We start from the raw sequence: 24,929 nt of genomic DNA, 5'->3' as shown, positions 1-24,929 counted from the left end.
CTTAAAACATTTTTTTGGTCTCAGATTCTAATTTATCTATTTTTTTGGTATGCTGCTGATGAAATTTCTCTTACAAATGAATGGTTTTAGAAGGCTTTGTAGTGTTGAAATATTTGGGGCTTATTCATTGTGGAATTGGTTTAAAATTGGTGTAGAGTTTTTCATTGAAGACTGTAATATCTCAAGGTCGGTTTTATTGATTCATTTTTCCTATCATTTCCTTTGCAATAATTTTAAAGTAAAATACTTTTATTCATTCAATAAGTATTTATTGATCATTATTCTAGGCACAATTGGATGTTTTTCAAATCTGTCTTCATAATCTTAGTTATCATAAGGATACTTTAGGATTATATAGTGCTTTACAGTTTATGAAGCTTAACACTTTCTTTAGGATCTTATGACCCTGCAAGGTAATATTTTTCCCATAAGGTCCTGCTCTAAATCACACATAATTCCACGGTTCTAGCTAGGCTAGAACCCAGTTATGAATTTTTTCCTTTCTAGTGCAATGTACTCCCTTCCTCTAAGCATTTATAGTCTTAGCTTATATCATGAAAGTCTAGTATTCTTGTTTCAGTGTTCATAAATGTTTTTTATATATGCTTTTAACCTTAGGTCTACTCAAAAAAGTTCAAGTACATCATTTTGTCCTAGGTTTGGGGATTTCCCTTCAGTTAATGGCCTGCATTGTTGGGAAAAGTGGTACTGTAGTTTATTTTTATTTAGCTTCTGGAGAAGGGGGTTCTTGGATACTATTTATTCAGACTTGTCATTTGAGTAGTTGTATTTATTTTCAAGGAATTTGTTGAATTAGAAAGCTGTTCACTTATGGTTGAATATCTGCTCTTATTAAGATTTTGTTTAAAAAAAATACTCAGATGCCATAAATTTGACTTTTTATTTTAAGGATGATGAAGAGACAAAATGCCAGTACAGTTGTCTCTTTATATCTGTGGGTTCTGCATCCTTGGAGGTCTGCGTGTAGTATACATTTTATGTAAGGGAATTGAGCATGGGGGATTTTGGTATCTGCAGGGTCCTGGAACCAATCCCCTGGGGATACTTACGGATGACTGCATTGTAAAATTAATTTGTATGTAAGATACTATATTCTTTGATATAAGTTGAAAAATTGTATATTTAATGCTGGTTAGAAAAAATTCAAGGTTGATTCTCCAAAGGTGAACGATAACCTTAAGAAGATAAGAATGGGATTTGAAGCACTACACTTTAGTTTAGATTTCAGTATAAAGGATAGATTTAAATATCTTTAGTTTATTTAAAATGCCAAGAGACTGAAGTGAAACATGAATTGTCATGTTCCCTCTAATATAGGGAAAGATGACTTAAGCTTGTAATTTTTATACCAGGTAGAATTTGAAGAATGTAGGCTACTTTTAAAGTCTGGTGCTTCATTTTAACAATTTAAGTTTGATAAGTTTAAATGTTTGTGTTTAAAAGATCACTATTTTAGTTCAGTCCTGGACATTTGTACTGGGTCCTACGGTTTCTCTGCCTTTATTGTTTTCAGCCTTTCAGTCTCCTTCACTAGGTCTTAGTTTATCTTTATAAAGCCACAGATCTGATTGCGCCACTCACTTGCCTCAAAACCTTTATAGCTTTCATTCACTATCTGTAGGATAAAGTCCAAACTCCGTAGTAGGACCTGTGAAACCATTTACTGCAGGCCCTGATAAAAATGTCTAGTTCTGTTCCCCATTACTCTTTTCTGTGAGTAGGAATGTTTTTTGGATCCTCTCTTGAACTCCAAACTACACATTATTTTTTTAGAGTCTCTTAAAAGTCTGTGACTTTATTTCTATACCTTGTTAATGACTGTATTTCTGCTTCCTAACCACCCACAGTGAAATCTTAAATTTTATCCACAATTACTTAAAAAACTCTTATGTGAAATCTTTTTTTTTTCTTCATTTTTCCATGTTCCCCCGAAGTGTTTTGATCATATGCCTAGTGTTAGTGTACACCACTATTCACATAGTAGTAGCTTGTGTGTGTATGTCTGCTTGGATAGATTGTGAACCACTTGAAGATGAGCTTGTATATCTCATGGGCTTACTCATCCTTATTTCATCTTGTCAGATAGGCTCAGGTGTCTTGAATGAAGTCATTACACTGTGGTTCATTTATTGAAATATATACTCTTCAACTGTGTGTGTACATGAAAATTAGGTAGCGAGTCTCCTTAAGAAATTTTTAGGTTCATCTGGTTTTACAATATTTGTATTAAATTTTGTGGGATGATTTACGTTGAGAGAACAGTATTTGTCTTAACCTTTTTTTTTATGGTCACAGACCCCCTTTGAGAATATGAAGAAACTCTAGATACCATTGCCCACCGCGCCCCCCCCCCCCCCCCCACCCACACCTAGGCCCTCTATCAAAAAGTTGGTATGCTATTTTAGAGGATTTAAAGATCCCTTGAATCCCAGGCATGGATCCTAGGTTGAGAATTCTGGGCTAGGTATGCTCATGTTCTCATTGTCTAGTGGTGTGTGGAGTTATAGGAAATCATATACAGATCTAGAAGGAAATGGGTTAGGGATGGCATTATTTTGATAGTGATTAATTCATATAGGGTCTCATTCCCCATGTCTTTACCTCTGGTCTTAGTGGGAGACAAGCATGGTATAGTATGTAAGAGCCTCGCTTCTGGAGTTAGACTGGCTTAGTTTTAAATCCTGTTTTGGCCATTTGATAGCTGTGTGATTTTGTCTCTCAATTTTGTCATCTGTGATATGGGGATAGTCATAATAATACCTCATAGGATAGTTGTAAGCAACAGGTGATATAATCTTATAAATCCCTATCATGGTTCTTGGCGTATAAAAGTGGTTCTTGGCATATAGAAGAACGGTTCAAATGTTACATGTTACTGTTATTATTCCTTAAAAAATTTACCCTTTGACATTGATTTGTTGGGTTTTATTGCTTTCTACTTTCCTCCATTGGTATTTTTCTAGTCTTGTCTAATCCATAAAATATGGAGATGATACCTGAGATTCTAGCAGGTCACAGAATACAAAATGTATATGTCTAGCATTCTACTGCAAACTTAGGTAGAAATGGTAAAGCAACAGTCTATATCCTCCAACTTTTAGATTCTAGAAAAACCTTTCAGGTGGGCTGACTTTGCAGTGGTGGTCACAGGGCAATAACTTTTCCTCATTAAAATTTTTTAAGGTCTCATATTTTTTTTAGTAGTTATGGGAAAAGTAAAGAATTTGATGGCTCACTAAAGGAATCGCCCTCACCCTGAGTTTACTCTGGAGTACCTTAATACATGCCATGAAAGAGTAGCTTTAATTGTTTGATTTAAGGTTGATAGCTAACTTTTTCTAACTCAGGGAACTGATGACACTGCTCTGATATTTCTTTTTTGTACGCAAATGTAATGCACCTGATTTAGTGGTATGTTTTTAGTGAGTTTTATACCTTTTGAACTCTGTTCAGTGAGGTATGTTTGGTTTGAGCTGTCCATAATCTTTTCTCTAGCTACTTCTACTTTTATTTATTTTTAACTGTAGATCATAGGTGAGGGATTAGAAAATCAGTTGGTAGTCATAAAACAAAGAATATTCTGATTGAACTTTTTTCCTGCTCAAATAGCATGGGTTATCTTTGCAATAAGTAACAAAATTGGAAATGATGATTATTGTAGTTTATATAGTACTTCTGTATTTGAGCTGTGTTGTGTTACTAAGAGAACTTTTATTTTCAGGTGGTAGGGTTTATATCAGTTTTTAGAGTTTTTTGAGGATTGGATTAAACGTACCACAAATACATATCACATAACATTTTTTGTTTTCTTTATCCAGACAGGTGATTTGGCTTCTGCACAGTTAGGAGGAGCACCAAACCGATGGGAGGTTTTGTCAGCCACACCTACAACTATAAAAGATGAAGCTGGTAATCTAGTACAGATTCCAAGTGCTGCTACTTCCAGTGGGCAGTATGTCCTTCCCCTTCAGAATTTGCAGAATCAGCAAATATTTTCAGTTGCACCAGGATCAGATTCATCAAATGGTACAGTGTCCAATGTTCAGTATCAAGTAATACCACAGATTCAGTCATCAGATGGTCAGCAGGTTCAGATTGGTTTCACAGGTTCTTCAGATAATGGGGGTATAAATCAAGAAAGTGGTCAAATTCAGATCATTCCTGGCTCTAATCAAACCTTGCTTGCCTCTGGAACACCTCCTGCTAACATCCAGAATCTCATACCACAGACTGGTCAAGTCCAGGTTCAGGGAGTTGCAATTGGTGGTTCATCTTTTCCTGGCCAAACCCAAGTAGTTGCTAATGTGCCTCTTGGTCTTCCAGGAAATATTACCTTTGTACCAATCAATAGTGTCGATCTAGATTCTTTGGGACTCTCGGGCAGTTCTCAGACAATGACCGCAGGCATTAATGCTGATGGACATTTGATAAACACAGGACAAGCTATGGATAGTTCAGACAATTCAGAAAGGACTGGTGAGCGGGTTTCTCCTGATATTAATGAAACTAATACTGATACAGATTTATTTGTGCCAACATCCTCTTCATCACAGTTGCCTGTTACTATAGACAGTACAGGTATATTACAACAAAATACAAATAGCTTGACTACTACTAGTGGGCAAGTCCATTCTTCAGATCTTCAGGGAAATTATATCCAGTCGCCTGTTTCTGAAGAGACACAGGCTCAGAATATTCAGGTTTCTACAGCACAGCCTGTTGTACAACATCTACAACTTCAAGAGTCTCAGCAGCCAACCAGTCAAGCCCAAATTGTGCAAGGTATTACACCACAGACAATCCATGGTGTGCAAGCCAGTGGTCAGAATATATCACAGCAGGCTTTGCAAAATCTTCAGTTGCAGCTGAATCCTGGAACCTTTTTAATTCAGGCACAGACAGTGACCCCTTCTGGACAGATAACTTGGCAAACATTTCAAGTACAAGGGGTTCAGAACTTGCAGAATTTGCAAATACAGAATACTGCTGCCCAACAAATAACTTTGACGCCTGTGCAGACACTCACGCTTGGTCAAGTTGCAGCAGGTGGAGCCTTGACTTCAACTCCAGTTAGTCTAAGCACTGGTCAGTTGCCAAATCTACAGACAGTTACAGTAAACTCTATAGATTCTACTGGTATACAACTACACCCCGGAGAGAATGCTGACAGTCCTGCAGGTGAGTTTTCCAAGTCATGTCATGCTGTAGATAAGTTCAGTGAGGTGTTTATCAGCATCTGGCTATCTTTAAAGGTGATGATACGTTTCCCTGTGTCTGTGTGAAAAGTCAACACCAAAATGTGTTCCAAATTGTTCTTCATTGAAAGATTGTAGTTTTTGAAGTCAAGGATTCATTTCTCTGTTACGCCAATTACATTTGTTGTTTTTCGTCACTTAGTTTTGTACATTTTTTCATGTCTGATTGGTACTCTAAAGCATCACAAAATTTTTATTTCGCATGTAAGGTGTCTTGGCTGTTCTTGGTGTGATGTAAATTAAATGTTTTATGCATTTTATTTGGTTGGGCAATCAGGTTGGTATAGTGAAAACATGGTACTGGGAGTAGGTACTGTTTATGCTGTCTCACCCATTAGCTAGCTGTGTGGTTTTGGCTAAGTTACTTTTTCTCTTGCAAATTCAGTTTTCTCAGCATGTAAAATGCGGCTCTTGGACTAGGTAACTATATCTAGGGTACCTTCTAGACCTGAAATTCTTCAGTTCTGTAATAGTTTATTCTTACAAGTGTGAAGTAATCCTTAAACCTAGCTGTGTTAGATATGTTATTATTGATAGTATGGGTAGAAATTTTGGAAGTCTACTCTTTGTTGTGTAAGAATTAAGTAATACATAATTACTTAATAATAAAAATATATAAATCTCTTTTAAAAGATAGTATCATCACCTTAGTGATGTTATTTATTTAGATAGTGTTTTATTGAATGTTTTGTTGTACACTAAATTCTTACTTTTACTCTTTTACTTCATTATTTGGGTTTTTGTGGAGATAGTGCTGTTATATAACCTTCCACTGAGTCAGTGATTCTAAACTCTTAAATTGGGACACTTGGATTTAATTTTTTGAAGTAATGGTATTATCTTTTTTCTTTTGAGAAATTTGTGATATATACTTAGAAAACAGGAATTGTCTGTACTTAGAAAGCCTTTAATTGTATTTGAGCCTTCTGAAGCTATGGTTTAGAGCAGCATTCTCAAAGTGTGGTCTGTGGATCCCTGAGACCCCCTCAGAGGTCCTTGATATCAAACTACTTTTCATAATAATAGTACAATTTATTTGCCTTTGTTCTTGTATAGACATTTTCACCGATGGTGGCTAAAACTGCTGTGTCTTAGCACAAATCAAAGCTGTGATGCTAAACTGTGCTGGAAGTTGTATTCTTTATGACCATCCACTTGCAGTTAAAGAAGAATGTTCAGCTTCACTGAACAGTGACCTTGATGAACAAGTCAAAAGAGTTATTTTTACCAAACCTTGACCCTTGAATGCTGCATGTCCTTTTTAAAATAATAGCTTTATTGGAATATAATTCACATACTATAAAATGCACCCTTTAAAGTATACAATTTAGTGGTCTTTAATATAGGCAGACTGGTGCACCCATCATCACTCTAATTTTAGAGCATTTTCAGCACCTCCCCCAAACCCCATACCCATTAGCAGTCACTCCACGTTCCCTGCCCCGTCCCCTGAGCCCCCAGCAACCACTAATTCTACTTTCTGTCTCTTTAGATTTGCCTATTATATCTTGAGCCCCCAGCAACCAGTAATCTACTTTTCTGTCTCTTTACATTTGCCTATTATAGCTTATCAGTAGAATCATACAGTATGTGGCTCTCGGTGTCTGACTTTTCATTTACCATAATATTTTTAGGGTTCATCTGTCTTGTAGCCTTTAACCATACTTTGTTCTTTTTTGTGGTTGAATAATATTCCATTGTATGGATATACCACATTTTATTCATTTATGCATTGATGGACAACATTTCCGTTTTTTAGCTATTAAGAATAATGCTGCTATGAACATTCGTGTACAGTTTTTTGGTGTGGACATGTTTTTGTTTCTTTTGGGTACATACTTAGCAGTGGAATTGCTGGGTTGTATGTTTAACATTTTGAGGAACTGCCGAACTGTTTTTCCAAAGTGACTGTACCATTTTACATTCTCACCAGCAAAAGGGTTCCGGTTTTTCTACATCCCCACCAACATTTATCATTGTCCTCCTTTTTGATTTTAGATATACTAAGAATGGGTGTGAAGTGGTATCTCATTGTGTTTCTGATTTGTAGTTCCTGCTGCATGTCTTTGTAATATTCTTTGTGACAAAATGGTAAATATACTTTAATAAAGTACTTCTGCTACATACCAAAATAAGATGATTATCTTTGAAAAAATATATATTGTTTTCAGTTGAGCAATTGTGTGAGTTGCAAGCTGAACTAGATGCTATTTTTCGGAAACACGTTTTACTTGAAAGACAGACAAACTATGGTTATTGAGAGACTCATGTACTTAAGTGACAGATACTTTCTCAAAAATATAATGAATTAAGTGAGCCTGTCCCTTAAAGGAAAAAACTTGTCTGTTTGCTACCAATGATAAAATTTGGGCTTTCCAGTGAAAATTAGAATTTTGGAAAACTTGAATCTACTACTATGAACTTGGTAACTTGTTAATAATTACATATGTTTCTGATGAAATGGACAGTGATATTAATATTAATAAATAGGAGTTTTTGGGATACTGTATTATAATGAAATATGCCATCATTTGGAAGATCTTTATGATAACTCAGTGAACCAGTAGTTTTCAGATGACCAACTCATGTTACAAAATCCTGCATGGGTAAAAGATCCATCCGTTCAGAGTTCAAGATAGACCAACAATAAGCATGTGGAAAGTTTACCAATATAGTTTCAGATTCTGCATTACAACTGACCTTTAAGAAATTTAGCACTTGTCAGATTTGGTATAGTATCCAAGAAGAATAACCACAATTGGCTGAAAGACTATCAGATTACTTCTTTTTCCAGCCACATATCTTTGTGAAACTAGATATTCTTCATATGCTTCAGCCCAAACCACGTATTGCACAACACACTGCAAAAGCAAATACGAAACTCCAGTTGTCTTCTTTTAACCTAGATATTAAAGAGATTTGCAAAAATGTGAAACATGACCTCTCTCCTCATTAAACTTATATGTATGTTTTTGGAAAATAGTTGTTTTTCATAAAATCTTAATTTGTGTTAACATTTAATGGATTTATTGTTTTCAAATGAATTAAAACATTAAAAATTTCTCTTCTAATTCCTAATACAGTAAATATCAAAATAAATACCCTACATTAACAAAAACTTTTTGGGGACCTCAGTAATATTTAAGAGTTTAGAAGGAGTCCTGAGACCGAAAAGTTTGAGAATACTGGTAGAATGACAGACTTCTGAAGACATAGAAGATAGTTTTTAGAAACCAGTTTTTAGAGCTTCCACACAGTTAAAGTTATGGAGATCTATACATGTTAGAAAAACATCTCTAGAGAATTTATTTGTGATTTTGTGGATTTATATTGGTCATGAAATTAGATTGATATAAAGCACTAAGTGCTCAGTACAAGAATTTATTTCCAAAATACTATCAAAATAGCAACAGTGTTTGAATTAAATACAAAATCGAATTTTTAGAATGATAATTTAGTTTATTGTGTGTTGGCAAGGAAGGATAAAATAAGTACTCCAGAAGGCCACTAAATTTGAATTTTTTTCCCAATTTTAAAGGAATGGGGAAAGAACTTGAGAAAATAAAAGTTAAAGAGAATCAGAATAAAAATGCTGCATAATACATAGCATATTTAGAAATAAAAACCAGGAAGTTGTAATTTGGGGGTAATTTGGTAATAGGAAAACTATCCCTTGGTGTACTGTCTTTTTAATTGGCAAGAAGGAAGAAATTATTTTAGGATGTGTTTTCTTACATGAAAAATCAGTAAAAAAAACTTTATCAGTGTTAGAGCATAGTATGCACAGATGAACTGCTTAAAATTTTGACACCATTGGTTTGCATTTTGCTTTTTGGTGAGTATGGAAACAATGTAACACATTTCCCAAATAAATGAGACCACACCGTTTCTTTTTTACCAAGACTCTGCAATTTCTTTGACCTTTTTTCTAAGCTCCCCTTTCACAAAAATGACCTCTATTCCAACCTGTTTTAAGAAGTGAATCTGATTCAGGGCCTCTCCTCGTGAGGGGTATGTTTAGTGCCTCTTATGCCTTAGAAACCAAACCCCCATCTTCCTTGGAACATAGAGCTCATTGGGCCCCAAGCTGCAACCCCACTCACTCCCTTTATTTCTTTTCCTTGCCCACTGAGAAATGCATGCTGTTTTTGAAATTTAATTTTTACTCTATCTACCATTTGCTGTGTATTTGAAGCTAGGTGATCTTTCTAATATCTTTTCGAGTCAGAAAATTTCTCCCAAATTCAAGCCAAGACTTACCCAGTTTCTCAAATTTTAGTTCTCTATCCGATTTTGGCTTATCCTTTAAGATTGGGTATATTTAAAACTTGGTGTCATACACATTTTAAAATATTGTCATAACTATACTGCTTGTACAGTTTTTTTATCCTGCTTAATTTTTAGTTACTTTTTTTGGTAGGGTGACCATACCTGTTAAGTATTTAGGTCAGGAATTATATTCTATTTAATTATCTATTAATATAGTTAAAAAGACGCCACATGAGAAAGAGCTGAGAGTCAAATTCACTGCCTAAAACCAGGGCCTGGAGCTTAAAAAAAAAAAAAAGTTCGTTGCTGTCTGTTACTCTAAGGTACAGCTTAAATGAGGCTGTACACTTACAGAAATGAGAAGAGGACATGGGGAAATAGGAGGACATCAACAGTCTTGTGATCAGATTCTGAACCAGTCTGAACCATTGAGCTGTTAACTTGGTGTCTAGATTTATGACATCTCCAGTATTACCTCTGAAGCCAATAAAAGACCTAGGTCTGCACTAGGGCCAGAGAGACTTGGTGGAAACACTTGGAAAAATGCCAGGCATGGAGGTATAATGCAGAGAGAAAAATTATACTCAATATAAGCCTGAAAACCAAAATTCCAAAATACATGATGAAGGGAAAATCTATGAAAGATAGCCAGTAAAATCAACAATCAAGAGATGAATTCATGTCCGATTAAAGAAAGATAATTTAAAAATCTGTGAAAGACTTTAAAATCAGTATATTTATACCTGTCAATGAGATAAAAGGAAGCTGTAGCACCTTTAGAAGAGAAGTTGTGAAACAAAAAAGGTAGATGTGTAAGAGAAACAACCAGAAATCCTAGAAAGGAGAAGCATATTTCATTGATTCTAAGACACGCATTGTTTAACATTTTAGCATTTCTGAGATCTGAGTATATCTTACCGACCGTGGCATGTCAGTGTTTAATTTACAGTGCTTTTTCTTTTTTACTGGTAGTGGTATGTCTTGATAGCATTGTCTAGATGAAATAGAAAAATTTGGCGGGACAAACAGGAGAACCTTTAGGCTGGACATAGAAAAAAATGAGTGAATAGTAATATACTTAGAAATTTACTCAGAATATAGTTTAGAGATAATGAACAAGTAGAGACTTGAAAGATTGAGTCACCAACCTAAGATTTTCAGAAAAAGAATAATAGAGTGAATGGCAAGAGAAGCAGTATTGGATGAGATAATGGCTGAGAATTTTCTTGTGTTGGAGATATATAGTTTACAAATGAAAATTTTGCTTCAAGTATTAAGAAAGATAAACAAAAATAAGTCCACCCCTGTCTTAAACTAAAATTTTGGAGAAAGATAATCTTAAATTTTAACAGAAAAGTCGATTGCTAACAAAGAAATTACAGACCTACAAACTTCTCATCAGCCACACACACATACCAGAAGATCATGTAGTAGTATCTTTATAGCACTGAGAGAAAATAACCAGCAGGCAAGAATTCTGTATGCAGTTAAAAATCCTACTTAAGAGTTAGACTATAATGAAGATATTTAAAATAATCAAGGACTGAAAGTTTATTATTCAAAGACCCTTATGAAACTAACTACTGAAGTGTTAAGTAGAAAAATGGATCCAGAGGAAATGAGGACATAGTAGTGATTACAGTGGGTAAAAAATTAATAATTTAACTGACCATGAAACACTAGGAACTTTAAGTTACAGAAAATTTCAGAGATACACCAAAGCAGATAAATGTTATGATGAACCTTAAGGTAACCACCTCGCAGCTTCACCAGTTATCAACATTCTGCCGTTCTTCTTTCCTCTATTCCCACTGTTTAAAATTTTACTCTTGCTGGAGTATTTTAAAGTAAATTCCAGAGAGTGTATAACTTTACCCAATAATACTAATGGAGTGATTTGCACGGTGTGGTCTAGGAGTCCCAGACCCTTTTCATAGGGGTCTGTGAGGTCCAAGTTATTTTCATAATAATACCAAGATGCTATTTGCTTATTTCATTTTTGCCTCACAGTGGTGTACAGTGGAGTTTTTCAGAGGCTATATGATATGTGGTAACAGCAGATTGAACACAGAAGCTGATATAAAGATCTAGCTGTTTTTTGGGGTTTTTTTAAATTGAAGTATTATTGATTTACAATGTTGTGTTAGTTTCAGGTGTACAGCAAAGCAGTAAAGGTATATATATGTATATATTTATTTCAGATTTTTTTCCATTATAGGTTATTATAAGATATTGAATATAGTTCCCTGTGCTATACAGTAGGTCCTTGTTATCTGTTTTATATAGAGTAGTGTGTATCTGTTAATCCCGAACTCCTAATTTATTCCTTCCCTCTCCTTTCCCATTTTGTAACCATAAGTTTGTTTTCTGTGTCTGTGAGTATATTTCTGTTTTGTAAATAAGTTAATTTGTATCAGTGATAGCATATATTTGTCTTTGTGTGACTTATTTTACCTACTATGATCTAGCTATTTTCTAAGAAGCCAGATATTAAAGATATCTGCAAAAGTGTCAAACTATTCTAATTTTTAAAAATACATATTTTTCATAAGATGTTACTTATGTTAACATTTATGAGTTTGTTACTTTAAAAGTAATAAATCAACTTCTAAAATGTTCCCAGTTTTGATTCCTAGTATGGAAAATATTGATATACTTATATAAGCAGAGGCCCATTGAAATCTTCAAATTTTTTAAAAATGGATTTTTTCCCATTTTTTTAACAACATAATTTACATACAGTAAAATTCCTTCTAAAATTTTAGTGCACAATTCTGCACTTTCAGTAACTGAACACAGTTGTATAATCACCGCCATAATTAAGATATAGTATCATTTTACCACTTCTCTCCATTCCCATATGCCACTTCATAGTCAGCCATTCTCCTTTACCCTTGTTCTCTGGCAAATAGGTGTTACTCACGTAAACAAAAACTCTTTGAAGTCCTCAGTAATTTTTAAAACAGTGATTCTGATATCAAAAAGTTTGAAAACTGCTGCGCTAATGAATAAGGATTTTGAGAAACATAACCATAGTACCATTATTTACAATACCCTAAATTTATAGTTATCCTTTAATATTATTTAATAACCTTGTAATGTTTAGTTTTCCCCAAATGATTAAAAAATATCTTTTTAGAATTGATCAAGTTAGGATTCAAACAAGTACTGTGTCTTTTATTGGTTCATGTGCCTCCAAGTCTCAGCTTTTCAAATAATGGTTTTAGCACCTTTTCATTGCTGTCACTTGGATTCATTATTTCATTAAGATTTGCAAAATGGTGATTTTTCTAATTTTCTCAGTCCTTTTGTGTTAAGCTGTGATTTTTTTCTGAAAAGATCCCTCCCTTGTTAGCTATTTGGTTACCCCCGAAGCACAGTTTGTACAAGAAAGGCAGGATAAGCTATTAAATCCATTCCTTTTATTTATCTGTTTTCAGAATGAGTTGGTGTCTTAGCTGTCATCAGAGGTTCTCTCTCTCTTTTTTTTTTCCCCTTTGGTGTATCATTGTGAACTCATTTTTTTATCAGTTGTATTTTAATACATGGTATTCATTATTCTTAGAAATTAATATTTATATTGTTAAGAAATGGAATACTAAGCCTAAAAAAGAAATAGCGGTGTGGGACTCGTGGGGATTGGTTCCTGGGTAGAGGTTCTTGTCATTTTTAGGAGGATCAGCTTTATAGAAAATAGTTTTAGCCATTTTACATCAATTTATAATTTGGATAAAAGTAATTAAGGGAACAGAAGTGCGATTTTATATATATATATATTTAAATTAAGACTTTTTTTTAGAGCAGTTTTAGGTTCACACCAACATTGAAGAGAAGGTACAGAGATTTTCCATCTACCTTCTGCCCCTAAACATGCATAGCCTCCCCCATCGTGACGTCTTTCACCATAGTGATACATTTGTTAAAACTGATGAACCTACATTAATACATCATAATTACACAAAGTCCATAGTTTACATAATGGTTCGCTCTTGGTGTTGTACATTCTTTGAGTTTGGGCAAATGTATAATAACATATGCATCATTATGGTATTGTAAGAGTATTTTTACTGCCCTGGAGACCCTCTGTGTTCTGTCTATTCCAAAAATGCAATTTTTAACTTCTAAACTGGGGCAGGAGGTAGAAAATTATCAATCCAACAGAAAATAGGAAAGGAGAAGAAGTATAGCAAAGAAAAAGACTAATATCAGATGTAGAAATTCAGGACAGTCCTGAAAAGAAAAAAAAATTAGTAATCCTACAACCAATAAAGTTGGTAAATTGCCTGTACAATCTTCTGGTCTTTTTTCTGTGCATATTGCATACTGTGTCTTTACACTTCGGGGTCACTTTAAAATTGGGGTCATATACACAACTTTATAACTTTTTTTTTCCAAATAATATATTGTGTGCATTTCCCAGATCATTAGTTTTCCACAACATGATTATTTAGCTTCATTACTAAGTATTTTAGTGCGGATATTTCATGATTTAACTAATCCTCTCTTGTTAGGTGTTTAGGTTATTTTTCATTTTTTCCCTGTTATATAGAAATCTTTGCTCACACTTCTGATTATTTCCTTATGCAGAAGAATTTAAGGCTTTTATATATACTGCAGAAATGCTCTTTCACCCCCATTGTATGCGAGGATACGGTGGTTTGTACTGGGCTGGGATATGATTTTGTCAAATGGCAGAGTTTTGGGGTGGTAAAAATAGAATCTAATACATTCATTTATTATTGGGGAACTTGAACATTTTTGCATGTTTATTGTCTATTTGTGTTTGGTCATTACCCTTTCATGTTTTTTGCCTGTTTTTCCCTCACTACTGATTTGTAAGACATTTTTAAAAGACATCTTTATGTTAAGGGCATTAGTCTTTTGTCACACACCACAGATATTTTCTCCATTTGTTTGCCATTAAGTTTGTTTAGTGGTGAGTTTTAGTACATGTAAGTTCTTACTAGACTCTTTTTTGAGTAAAATAATTTAGAAACTTTGAACCATAGTTTTTGAACTCAGTTTGTATTGATTTACAAGTCATCTGATGCAATTCAACAATTTGTGCAAGAAGTTGGGAATTTCAAATTATAATTCCTATGCCTAGAAAATATCTAGAGTACACTATGTGCCTTTTAAAGTAAATCATTTTAATGTATGTTGTTGGTCACACTTGTTATTTTCTTAGTATCCTATGGAAGATTAGTGTTCACAGATCCATGAGTAATCCCTTGACAATGATACTTCTAGAGGTCTCAGATATCTTAGGTATAATATTCAATAGTAGTATCATTATTATATGGTATATATAGTAACATTGGAATTTATAATAGTATTATGTATCTCTGTTATTTAAACCATGGAATCTTAGAGAGGTCAACTAGTTCAACTCATCAGATGCATCTTCAACAAATGGCTGCTTGGTGTCTGTTTTTAAATACATTTCTCTTTATTTTCTGAAATAGTATATTTAATTTATGATTAACCAAATTTACCTCATAATGTAATAGTAATAATGCAAATTAGAATTCTTGATGGACACAACAGAATGGAAATCACATAATTAATGTGTGGTTTTCATTAGTATGCCTTCTTTGATACATTGTTCTATAGTTCCATATTATTTTTAATTAGAATAACTTTATTAAAGCTGGTCTTTACACTACTTTGTCATTTTAGTGGTTCCTGGGGACAGACTTTGTATCCAACTTTATTTTATGTGAGGGTACTTGACATGTGACACTTCATAAATCTCATAAATTCTACTCTGATGAACAGTACCATCATCTTGCTGGCAACTTAGATTAGGGAAGTCAGTCATCATTCATTCAGTCCACAAATATTTGAGTCTATACTACAGTTTTCCAGGTAATGTTTTTTAGGTTCTTTGCAACAGTAAAAGAGAAAAAGTTCCCACTCTCATAAATTTTGTGTTTTAGTGGACGAAGACAAATAAGCAAACACAGTAATTTTACATGACTAGTGTTTGAAGAAAATAAAGTTAGGGTTATGGAATAGTAGGGAATATGGAAAACCATGGAGGTTGGTTGTTACTTTAGGTAGGGTGGTTAGGAAATAACCTCCTTATAATGAGGTGAAAAAGAAGTTCAGATCTGAACATTGAGGAGCCTGTCTTATTGACATCTGGAGGACAAGTAATGAGCAAAGGTGGTTGGGATTTAGTGAATGGGTGGAGTCAGAATATGAGATTGCAAGTAGGCAGGGATAATAAAAGCCATGGTTAGGAACTTGGATTTTTTTTTTTTAATATGAAAACATTGGAGGTTTTTATGTTTTAAGAAGATCACTCTGGCAGATCCCTGTGGCAGGTGGTGATGGGGGTTGGGGGTTGGAATGACAAGAGTAAGGATAAGGCTAGTGCAGTAATACAGGCAAAAGGAGATAGTGAGTCTGGCTACGCCTAGTAGTAAGGAAAGCCTGCAGAAAGGAGGGGTGAAGGGAGAAGTAAGACTTCTGTTGTGGCTTTGTTAAATTTGAAATGTCTATTAGATAGCCAAGTGGATGGTTCAAGTAAACAGTTGTATATCAGAATCTGGAGCTCAGGTCAAGCAAGAGATAAAATTTTGGGAGGCTTTAATGTAGATAGAAGTGACCAGATGAAAAAATTTGGGTCATAGCTTTTTTGGCTGCATGGTAGAATCTCACAGGGAACTATTATGTTTGTTTGTTTTGATTTAATTTTTGAATTTTATTCAATTTTTTATATAGAAAGTTCTGAATTAATTATCTGTTTTATACGTATTAGTATATATATGTCAATCCCAATCTCCCAATTCATCCCACCACCACCACCACCACCAGCCCCACCCCGCCACTTTCCCCCCTTGCTGTCCATACGTTTGTTCACTATATCAGTATCTCTATTTGCCTTGCAAACCAGTTCATCTGTACCATTTTTCTAGGTTCCACATATATGTATTAATATATGATATTCGTTTTTCTGATTTATTTCACTCTGTATGACAGTCTCTAGATCCATCCTCGTCTCTACAAATGTCCCAGTTTTGTTCCTTTTTATGGCTGAGTAATATTCCATTGTATATATGTACCACATCTTCTTTATCCATTCATCTGTCGATGGGCATTTAGGTTGCTTCCATGACCTGGCTGTTGTAAATAGTGCTGCAATGAACATTGGGGGTGCATGTGTCTTTTTGAATTATGGTTTTCTCTGGGTATATGCCCAGTAGTGGGATTGCTGTCTCATATGGTAATTCTATTTTTAATTTTTTAAGGAACCTCCATACTGTTCTCCATAGTGGCTGTATCAATTTACATTCCCACCAACAGCGCAAGAGGGTTCCCTTTTCTCCACACCCTCTCCAGCATTTGTTGTTTGTAGATTTTCTGATGATGCCCATTCTAACTGGTATGAGGTGATACCTCATTGTAGTTTTGATTTGCATTTCTCTAATAATTAGTGATGTTGAGCAGCTTTTCATGTGCTTCTTGGCCATCTGTATGTCTTTGGAGAAATGTCTATTTAGGTCTTCTGCCCATTTTTGGATTGGGTTGTTTGTTTTTTTAATATTGAGCTGCATGAGCTGTTTATATATTTTGGAGATTAATCCTTTGTCCATTGATTCGTTTGCAAATATTTTCTCCCATTCTGAGGGTTGTCTTTTTGTCTTGTTTATGGTTTCCTTTGGTGTGCAAAAGCTTTTAAGTTTCATTAGGTCCCATTTGTTTATTTTTGTTTTTATTTTCCTTACTCTAAGAGGTAGGTGAAAAAGGATCTTGCTGTGATTTATGTCATAGAGTGATGCCTATGTTTTCCTCTAAGAGTTTTATAGTGTCCGGTCTTACATTTAGGTCTCGAATCCATTTTGAGTTTATTTTTGTGTATGGTGTTAGGGAGTGTTTTAATTTCATTCTTTTACATGTAGCTGTCCAGTTTTCCCAGCACCACTTATTGAAGAGACTGTCTTTTCTCCATTGTATATCCTTGCCTTCTTTGTCATAGATTAGTTGACCATAGGTGTGTGGGTTTATCTCTGGGCTTTCTGTCTTGTTCCACTGATCTATATTTCTGTTTATGTGCCAGTACCATATTGTCTTGATTACTATAGCTTTGTACTACAGTCTGAAGTCAGGGAGTCTGATTCCTCCAGCTCCGTTTTTTCCCCTCAAGACTGCTTTGGCTATTCGGGGTCTTTCATGTCTCCATACAAATTTTCAGATTTTCTGTTCTAGTTCCGTAAACATGCCATTGGTAATTTGATAGGGATTACATTGAATCTGTAGATTGCTTTGGGTAGTATAGTCATTTTCACAATATTGATTCTTCCAATCCAAGAACGTGGTATATCTCTCCATCTGTTGGTATTATCTTTAATTTCTTTCATCAGTGTCTTATAGTTTTCTGCATACAGGTCTTTTGTCTCCCTAGGTAGGTTTATTCCTAGGTATTTTATTCTTTTTGTTGCAATGGTAAATGGGAGTGTTTCCTTAATTTCTCTTTCAGATTTTTCATCCATGTATAGGAATGCAAGAGATTTCTGTGCATTAGTTTTGTATCCTGCAACTTTACCGAATTCATTGACTAGCTCTAGTAGTTTTCTGGCGGTATCTTTAGGATTCTCTGTGTATAGTATCATGTCATCTGCAAACAGTGACAGTTTTACTTCTTCTTTTCCAATTTGTATTCCTTTTCTTTTTCTTCTCCGATTGCCGTGGCTAGGACTTCAAAAACTGTGTTGAATAATAGTGGTGAGAGTGGACATCCTTGTATTGTTCCTGATGTTGGAGGAAATGCTTTCAGTTTTTCACCATTGAGAATGATGTTTGCTGTGGGTTTGTCATATATGGCCTTTATTATGTTGAGGAAGGTTCCCTCTGTGCCCACTTTCTGGAGAGTTTTTATCATAAATGGGTGTTGAATTTTGTCAGAAGCCTTTTCTGCATGTATTGAGATGATCATATGGTTTTTATTCTTCAATTTGTTAATATGGTGTATCACACTGATTGGTTTGCGTATATTGAAGAATCCTTGCATCCCTGGGATACATCCCACTTGATCATGGTGTATGATCCTTTTACTGTGTTGTTGGATTCTGTTTGCTAGTATTTTGTTGAGGATTTTTGCATCTATATTCATCAGTGATATTAGTCTGTAATTTTCTTTCTTTGTAGTATCTTTCTCTGCTTTTGGTATCAGGGTGATTTGATGGTGGCCTCATAGAATGAGTTTGGGAGTGTTCCTTCCTCTGCAATTTTTGGAAGAGTTTGAGAAGGATGGGTGTTAGCTCTTCTCTAAATGTTTGATAGAATTCATCTGTGAAGCCGTCTGGTCCTGGACTTGTGTTTGTTGGAAGATTTTTAATCACTGTTTCAATTTCATTACTTGTGATTGGTCTGTTCGTATTTTCTATTTCTTCCTGGTTCAGTCTTGGAAGGTTATACCTTTCTAAAAATTTGTCCTTTCTGCCAGGTTGTCCATTTTATTGGCATAGAGTTGCTTGTGGTAGTCTCTTAGGATGCTTTGTATTTCTGCTGTGTCTGTTGTAACTTCTCGTTTTTCACTTCTAATTTTATTGACTTGAGTCCTCTCCCTCTTTTTCTGGATGAGTCTGGCTAATGGTTTATCAATTTTGTTTATCTTCTCAAAGAACCAGATTTTAGTTTTAGTGATCTTTCCTATTTTCTTTGTTTCGAATTCATTTATTTCTGCTCTGATCTTTATGATTTCTTTCCTTCTGCTAACTTTGGGGTTTTTTGTTCTTCTTTCTCTAGTTCCTTTAGGTGTAAGGTTAGATTGTTTATTTGAGATTTTTCTTGTTTCTTGAGGTAGACTTGTATAGCTATAAACATCCCTCTTAGAACTGCTTTTGCTGCATTGCATAGGTTTTGGATCGTCATGTTTTCATTGTTATTTGTCTCTAGGTATTTTTTGATTTCCTCTTTGATTTCTTCAGTGATCTCTTGGTTATTTAGTAACGTATTGTTTAGCCTCCATGTGTTTGTGGTTTTTACGTTTTTTTCCCTGTAATTCATTTCTAACCTCACAGAGTTGTGGTCAGAAAAGGTGCTTGATATGATTTCAATTTTCTTAAATTTATTGAGGCTTGATTTGTGACCCAAGATGTGATCTGTCCTGGAGAATGTTCCGTGTGCACTTGAGAAGAAATTGTAATCTGCTGTTTTTGGATGGAATGTCCTATAAATATCAATTAAATCTATCTGGTCTGTTGTGTCATTTAAAGCTTCTGTTTTCTTATTTATTTTCATTTTGGATGATCTGTTTATTGGTGTAAGTGAGGTATTCAAGTCCCCCACTATTCTTGTGTTACTGTTTATTTCCTCTTTTATAGCTGTTAGCAGTTGCCTGATGTATTGAGGTGCTCCTATGTTGGGTGCATATATAATTGTTATATCTTTTTCATGGATTGATCTCTTGATCATTATGTAGTGTCCATCCTTGTCTCTTGTAACATTCTTTATTTTAAAGTCTATTTTATCTAATATATGAGTATTGCTACTCCAGCTTTCTTTTGATTTCCATTTGCATGGAATATCTTTTTCCATCCCCTCAGTTTCAGTCTGTATGTGTCCCTAAGTCTGAAGTGGGTCTCTTGTAGACAGCATATATATGGGTCTTGTTTTTGTATTCATTCAGCGAGCCTGTGTCTTTTGGTTGGAGCATTTAATCCATTCACGTTTAAGGTAATTATCAATATGTATGTTCCTATGACCATTTTCTTAATTGTTTTGGGTTTGTTTTTGTAGGTCCTTTTCTTCTCTTGTGTTTCCCACTTAGAGAAGTTCCTTTAGCATTTGTTGTAGAGTTGGTTTGGTGGTGCTGAATTCTGTTAGCTTTTGCTTGTCTGTAAAAGTTTTGATTTCTCCATCGAATCTGAATGAGATCCTTGCCGGGTAGAGTAATTTTGGTTGTAGGTTCTTCCCTTTCATCACTTCAGATATGTCATGCCATTCCCTTCTGGCTTGTAGAGTTTTTGTTGAGAAATCAGCTGTTAACCTTATGGGAGTTCCCTTGTATGTTATTTGTCATTTTTCCCTTGCTGCTTTCAACATTATTCTTTGTCTTTAATTTTTGTCGATTTGATTACTGTGTGTCTTGGCTTGTTTCTCCTTGGGTTTATCCTGCCTTGGACTCTCTGTGCTTCCTGGACTTGGGTGGGTTTTTCCTTTCCCATGTTAGGGAAGTTTTCGACTATAATCTGTTCAAATATTTTCTCGGGTCCTTTCTCTCTCTCTTCTTCTGGGACCCCTGTAATGCGAATGTTGTTGCATTTAATGTTGTCCCAGAGGTCTCTCAGGCTGTCTTAATTTCTTTTCATCCTTTTTCCTTTATTCTGTTCCATGGCAGCGAATTTCACCATTCTGTCTTCCAGGTCACTTATCTGTTCTTCTGCCTCAGTTATTCTGCTGTTGATTCCTTCTAGTGTACTTTTCATTTCAGTTATTGTATTGTTCATTGCTGTTTGTTTGTTCTTTAATTATTCTAGGTGTTTTTTCTTTAATTCTTCTAGGTCTTTGTTAAATATTTCTTGCATCTTCTCGATCTTTGCCTCCATTTTTCCAAGGTCCTGGATCATCTTCACTATCATTATTCTAAATTCTCTTTCTGGAAGATTGCTTATCTCCATTTAGTTTTTCTGGGGTTTTATGTGTTGTTCCTTCATCTGGTACATAGTCCTCTGCCTTTTCATTTTGTCTGTGTTTCTGTGAATGTGGTTTTCCTTCCACAGGCCGCAGAATTGTAATTCTTGCTTCTGCTTTCTGCTCTCTCTCACAGGGAACTTTTTAAAAATGCCAACAGTTTGTGTTGAGCGTCCTCCCAATTCTAATTTAATTGCTGCATTAGGCCTAGGAAAGATGTATTTTAAAAGCCCCCAAGAGATTTTGAAGTGCAACTGGTTTAAAAATTAGTAACTTAATACAGAAAGAATATAGATAAAGAAGAGATTGGAAAATAGTATCATCTTGAGCCTCAGATTATTTTCCTTGATTTTTCAAATGCAGTGTCTAGTACAGAATCAGAGGTAGTTGGGCATATGAGGAGATGACATGCCATGAGTGAGAACCAGCAGAAACATCAGACAATAGAAATAAGACTTAGTGGAACTTTATATACCAAATATAGATTAAAACAATTGTTTTACTATGGTCTGGAAGGAAAAAGCCAAGCTTGAAAATTTTTAACAGAGAGTTTGGGATTGTGATGAAAATGATATGGCAGATTTGTAAAAGAACCAAATACAAATTCAGGAACTGAAACTTAAAATGACCAAAATTGAAGGAAATCCTTGGCTGAATCTGAGGACATTTTAAACATTTAGGGGGCAAGAAGCAGAGGAGCAACCAGTAAGGGCAATGGAAGGCGCTTCCAGCAGAGAGCAATATCCTGGAAGCCAAGTGAATGAACCACTTAAAGGAAGAGTTCTTAACTTTTCAGATATTGTGGAGGGTACATAAGATGGTAAAGAATGGGTATCCGATCGTTGTGGTTTCAGTGGAGTGTTGGGGAGAAAAGCCTGAATAGAGTGATTTAAAAGGAGATGAAGGGAAGAGGGAGTAGCAACAGTAATTACAGACAAATGTTTTAAGGGTGTTTTTCTGTTAAGAAGAGGAATGTTGAAATAAGACATGGTAGTTGGAGGTAAGCTTGAGGTCAGGGTGGGTTTTTCTGGGAATGTCTCAAAAAAAAGTAAGAAATTGATGATGCAGGAAGAAGGTATAATAGAGGAAAGTTATTAAGGGAAGCAAGATGAAATAAAGGACACAGGTATAGAGGTTGGCCACAGAGAAGAGTGGGAATAATCATGTTTTAATGGGAAGGGCATGGGATAGGGCTTTGCAGATACAGCTATGTTGGTAAGAAGGTAAGGTCATTCTTGTCAGATTGCTTCTAATTTCCTTTTGTTATAAGAAGCTGAGATGGGTGAGGAGGACAGGTTTTAGAAATTTAAGAAGGAAAAAGGCATGAAATGGTCATCTGAGACAATTGCAAAGTGAAATTATTGGTGAGACAGAATTGCAGGTGTTACTGGTTGCTCAGTTGAATAATTAGTACAATTGTGTTTTTTCTCCAGTTACCTTTAGTTGCTTGCATGCAGATGCAGGGTTAACTCTTTTCTGTTTCCTGGTAGAAAGTTCCAAGTCCTTTTGGTATTATCTCTGCCATGTTTTTGTGATCTGTTCTTCCTGTCCATTCTCATTTTATTAGTCTGGCTTTTACTGTTCTCCTAGGCTGTTATAATAGTTAATTTGTTTTCCATGCCTCTAATCTTTCCTCTTTATAGTGCATTTAAAATTCTTTTTAGAAAAATTTTTTCTTGAATAATAAGTAATAACTGCACAAGGCATACATTCAGAAAATGTATTAAAGGGTAATCATTGAAGAGTTAGTCTCTTTCCCTCCTTATCTTAACCCCCCAGTTTCTCTCCCTAGAGATAGCCATTGTTACCAGTTTTTTGGGTTTTTTTTAACTGTATGGAATATCTCTGGTGGAAGGGTACATTTACAAACACTACCATACCTGTGTATTCTCTACCATTCCCTGAAATTGTACCGTTCTTCTGCATAAAAGATTTTTATGTTGGACCTCTTAATATTACAAGTAGAGAGCTATTTCATTCTTAACAATGACAGTAACAGTATTCTGTTGAACAAGTATCTTGTCATTTAATAAGATCCTTATTGGTGGGTATTTATTTTCTATCTTACTTCAAATTATACTGCAGTGAATACCCTTATACACATTTTTTTCACCTACGGAATGTATGTGTATCTGAAGAATAGATATATATCTAGAGATTATATACATCTTTAATTTTGGAAGATACTGGAAGTTGTTCCAGTATATCCTTTACATCAGTAAACACAGGTCATGTTGTTGCCTTCTTTAAAATCTTCACTGGCTCTTCCATTGACTTTATTTATTTTTTATTTTATTTGTATTGAGGTATAATTGACATGTAAAGTTGTATTCCATTGCCTTTAAATTGAGGTTTATTTACCACTATGTATAGAATTCCTGCTATGTCCAGTGCTGGGCATACAAAGGTGAATAAGATACTTCTTGCACCAAAATTGTTCATAATCTAAAGATTAGACTGGGTATTCTCAGTCTCCACGTTATTGATATTTTTGACCTGATAATTCTTTGTTGTGGGGGCTGTCCTTTCCATTGTAGGGTGTTCAGCAGCATTCCTCACTAGATGCCAGTCGCACCCCCTAACACTTCATTCGTGACAATAAAAAATGGCTTTAGACATTGCCAAATGTCCACTGGAGGGCAAAATTTCCCCCCTTTTCTTTGAGAACCATTGGGTTAGGCAGTCAGGTAGAAGATTCTAATGTAATGTGGTAAATGGTACACTAACATTGAACCACAGTTGGGAACAGGGAGGAGTAGAGGAGTAACCTTTGAGTTGACATCTTCCAAGGCTTAGCTCAGATACTACCTCATCCCATAGCCTTTCCTGCCTCCTGCCTCCTTTATTTTAATAGCATGTTTGTGTATTACAGTTAACATGTTTGTCTTCTTTTGGAATTCAGCAATTATTTCTTATTCATCTTTTGATCTCTGTGCTTTTTTTGAGAGTGAACGAATGAAATATCAGTAATAGATACAGGATAAAAATAGGTTTGTGTGGTAACATATGATGTAAATTTTACCTGCTTGCTTCTGAAATGATTAACTTTGTTCAGTTGTGTGAGATGCCTGATACTTGTTTATTTTATACTGCTTCCAATTGTGTAATTGTGTTAAATGTGTAGCTTTTTAAAGACTCTTGGCATTGAGAATTATGTTTCAGAAACCAATCTATAAATCTGGGGGGGAAAAAAACAAGAGAAGCACCAGGAATTTAGATTTAGTCTTGTCTGCATATGAGGAAATTTAGAAGAATTAAAGTTCAGAGAAGTCTTAGATCAAAGAGGGTTCTAGCTGTCAGGGAAGATTTTATGGAAAAGAGAGAACTTTAGTAGAGGAATATAGATTTGTATAGGTAGAAAGATGAGGGGAAGATATGTTCTAACAAGACAAAAAGCCATATAAGTGAGAATAGAGACAGTCTATCCAGAAGATAGTTTAATAGCCCAGCATTTCCCAAAAAATGGCTTGTAAGATATTAATGGGTATTATTAAATAGGTTATGAAAAATTCTCATTAGCTTATTAAAGTCTGAGAAATCCTGTGGAAAATAAACCTGACTGTTTAAGGAAAGGAAGCAGCATCCTTTTACTTTTTTAGATTATACATCTCTGGAGATAAGTATTTCATTGGGTTAATTGTGAGAAACGCTTTGGGAAATGCGGTAACAGCATAAATAGAAGGCTTTAATGTTGTCTGGGGACCAGAGACTGATAGGACATGTTTGGGTAAGAGTAAACAGCGC

The 24,929-nt window shown here is 34.9% G+C and overlaps 1 protein-coding gene and 1 long non-coding RNA gene across 5 annotated transcripts in view; both read left to right on the top strand.

Annotated features, from left to right (window-relative positions):
- The window catches only part of LOC309662593, a 162,844-nt gene that overhangs the window by 47,992 nt on the left and 89,923 nt on the right, over nt 1-24,929 (top strand). The window lies entirely within an intron of this gene.
- SP3 (Sp3 transcription factor) overlaps nt 1-24,929 on the top strand; it is a 68,469-nt gene that overhangs the window by 8,753 nt on the left and 34,787 nt on the right. For all 4 annotated transcript variants that reach the window (XM_082465373.1, XM_082465372.1, XM_082465371.1 and 1 more), the window contains exon 4: nt 3,840-5,199. In XM_082465373.1, coding sequence (XP_082321499.1) covers nt 3,840-5,199 — 1,360 coding nt within the window. The remainder of the gene's footprint in view (nt 1-3,839; nt 5,200-24,929) is intronic.

The sequence above is a fragment of the Balaenoptera physalus genome, assembly GCF_965194825.1.
Source record: "Balaenoptera physalus genome assembly, chromosome: 6".
NCBI classification, from domain to species: domain Eukaryota; kingdom Metazoa; phylum Chordata; class Mammalia; order Artiodactyla; family Balaenopteridae; genus Balaenoptera; species Balaenoptera physalus.
The sequence above is the reverse complement of the archived record's forward strand: the minus strand, read 5'-3'. Positions and strand labels throughout refer to the sequence as shown.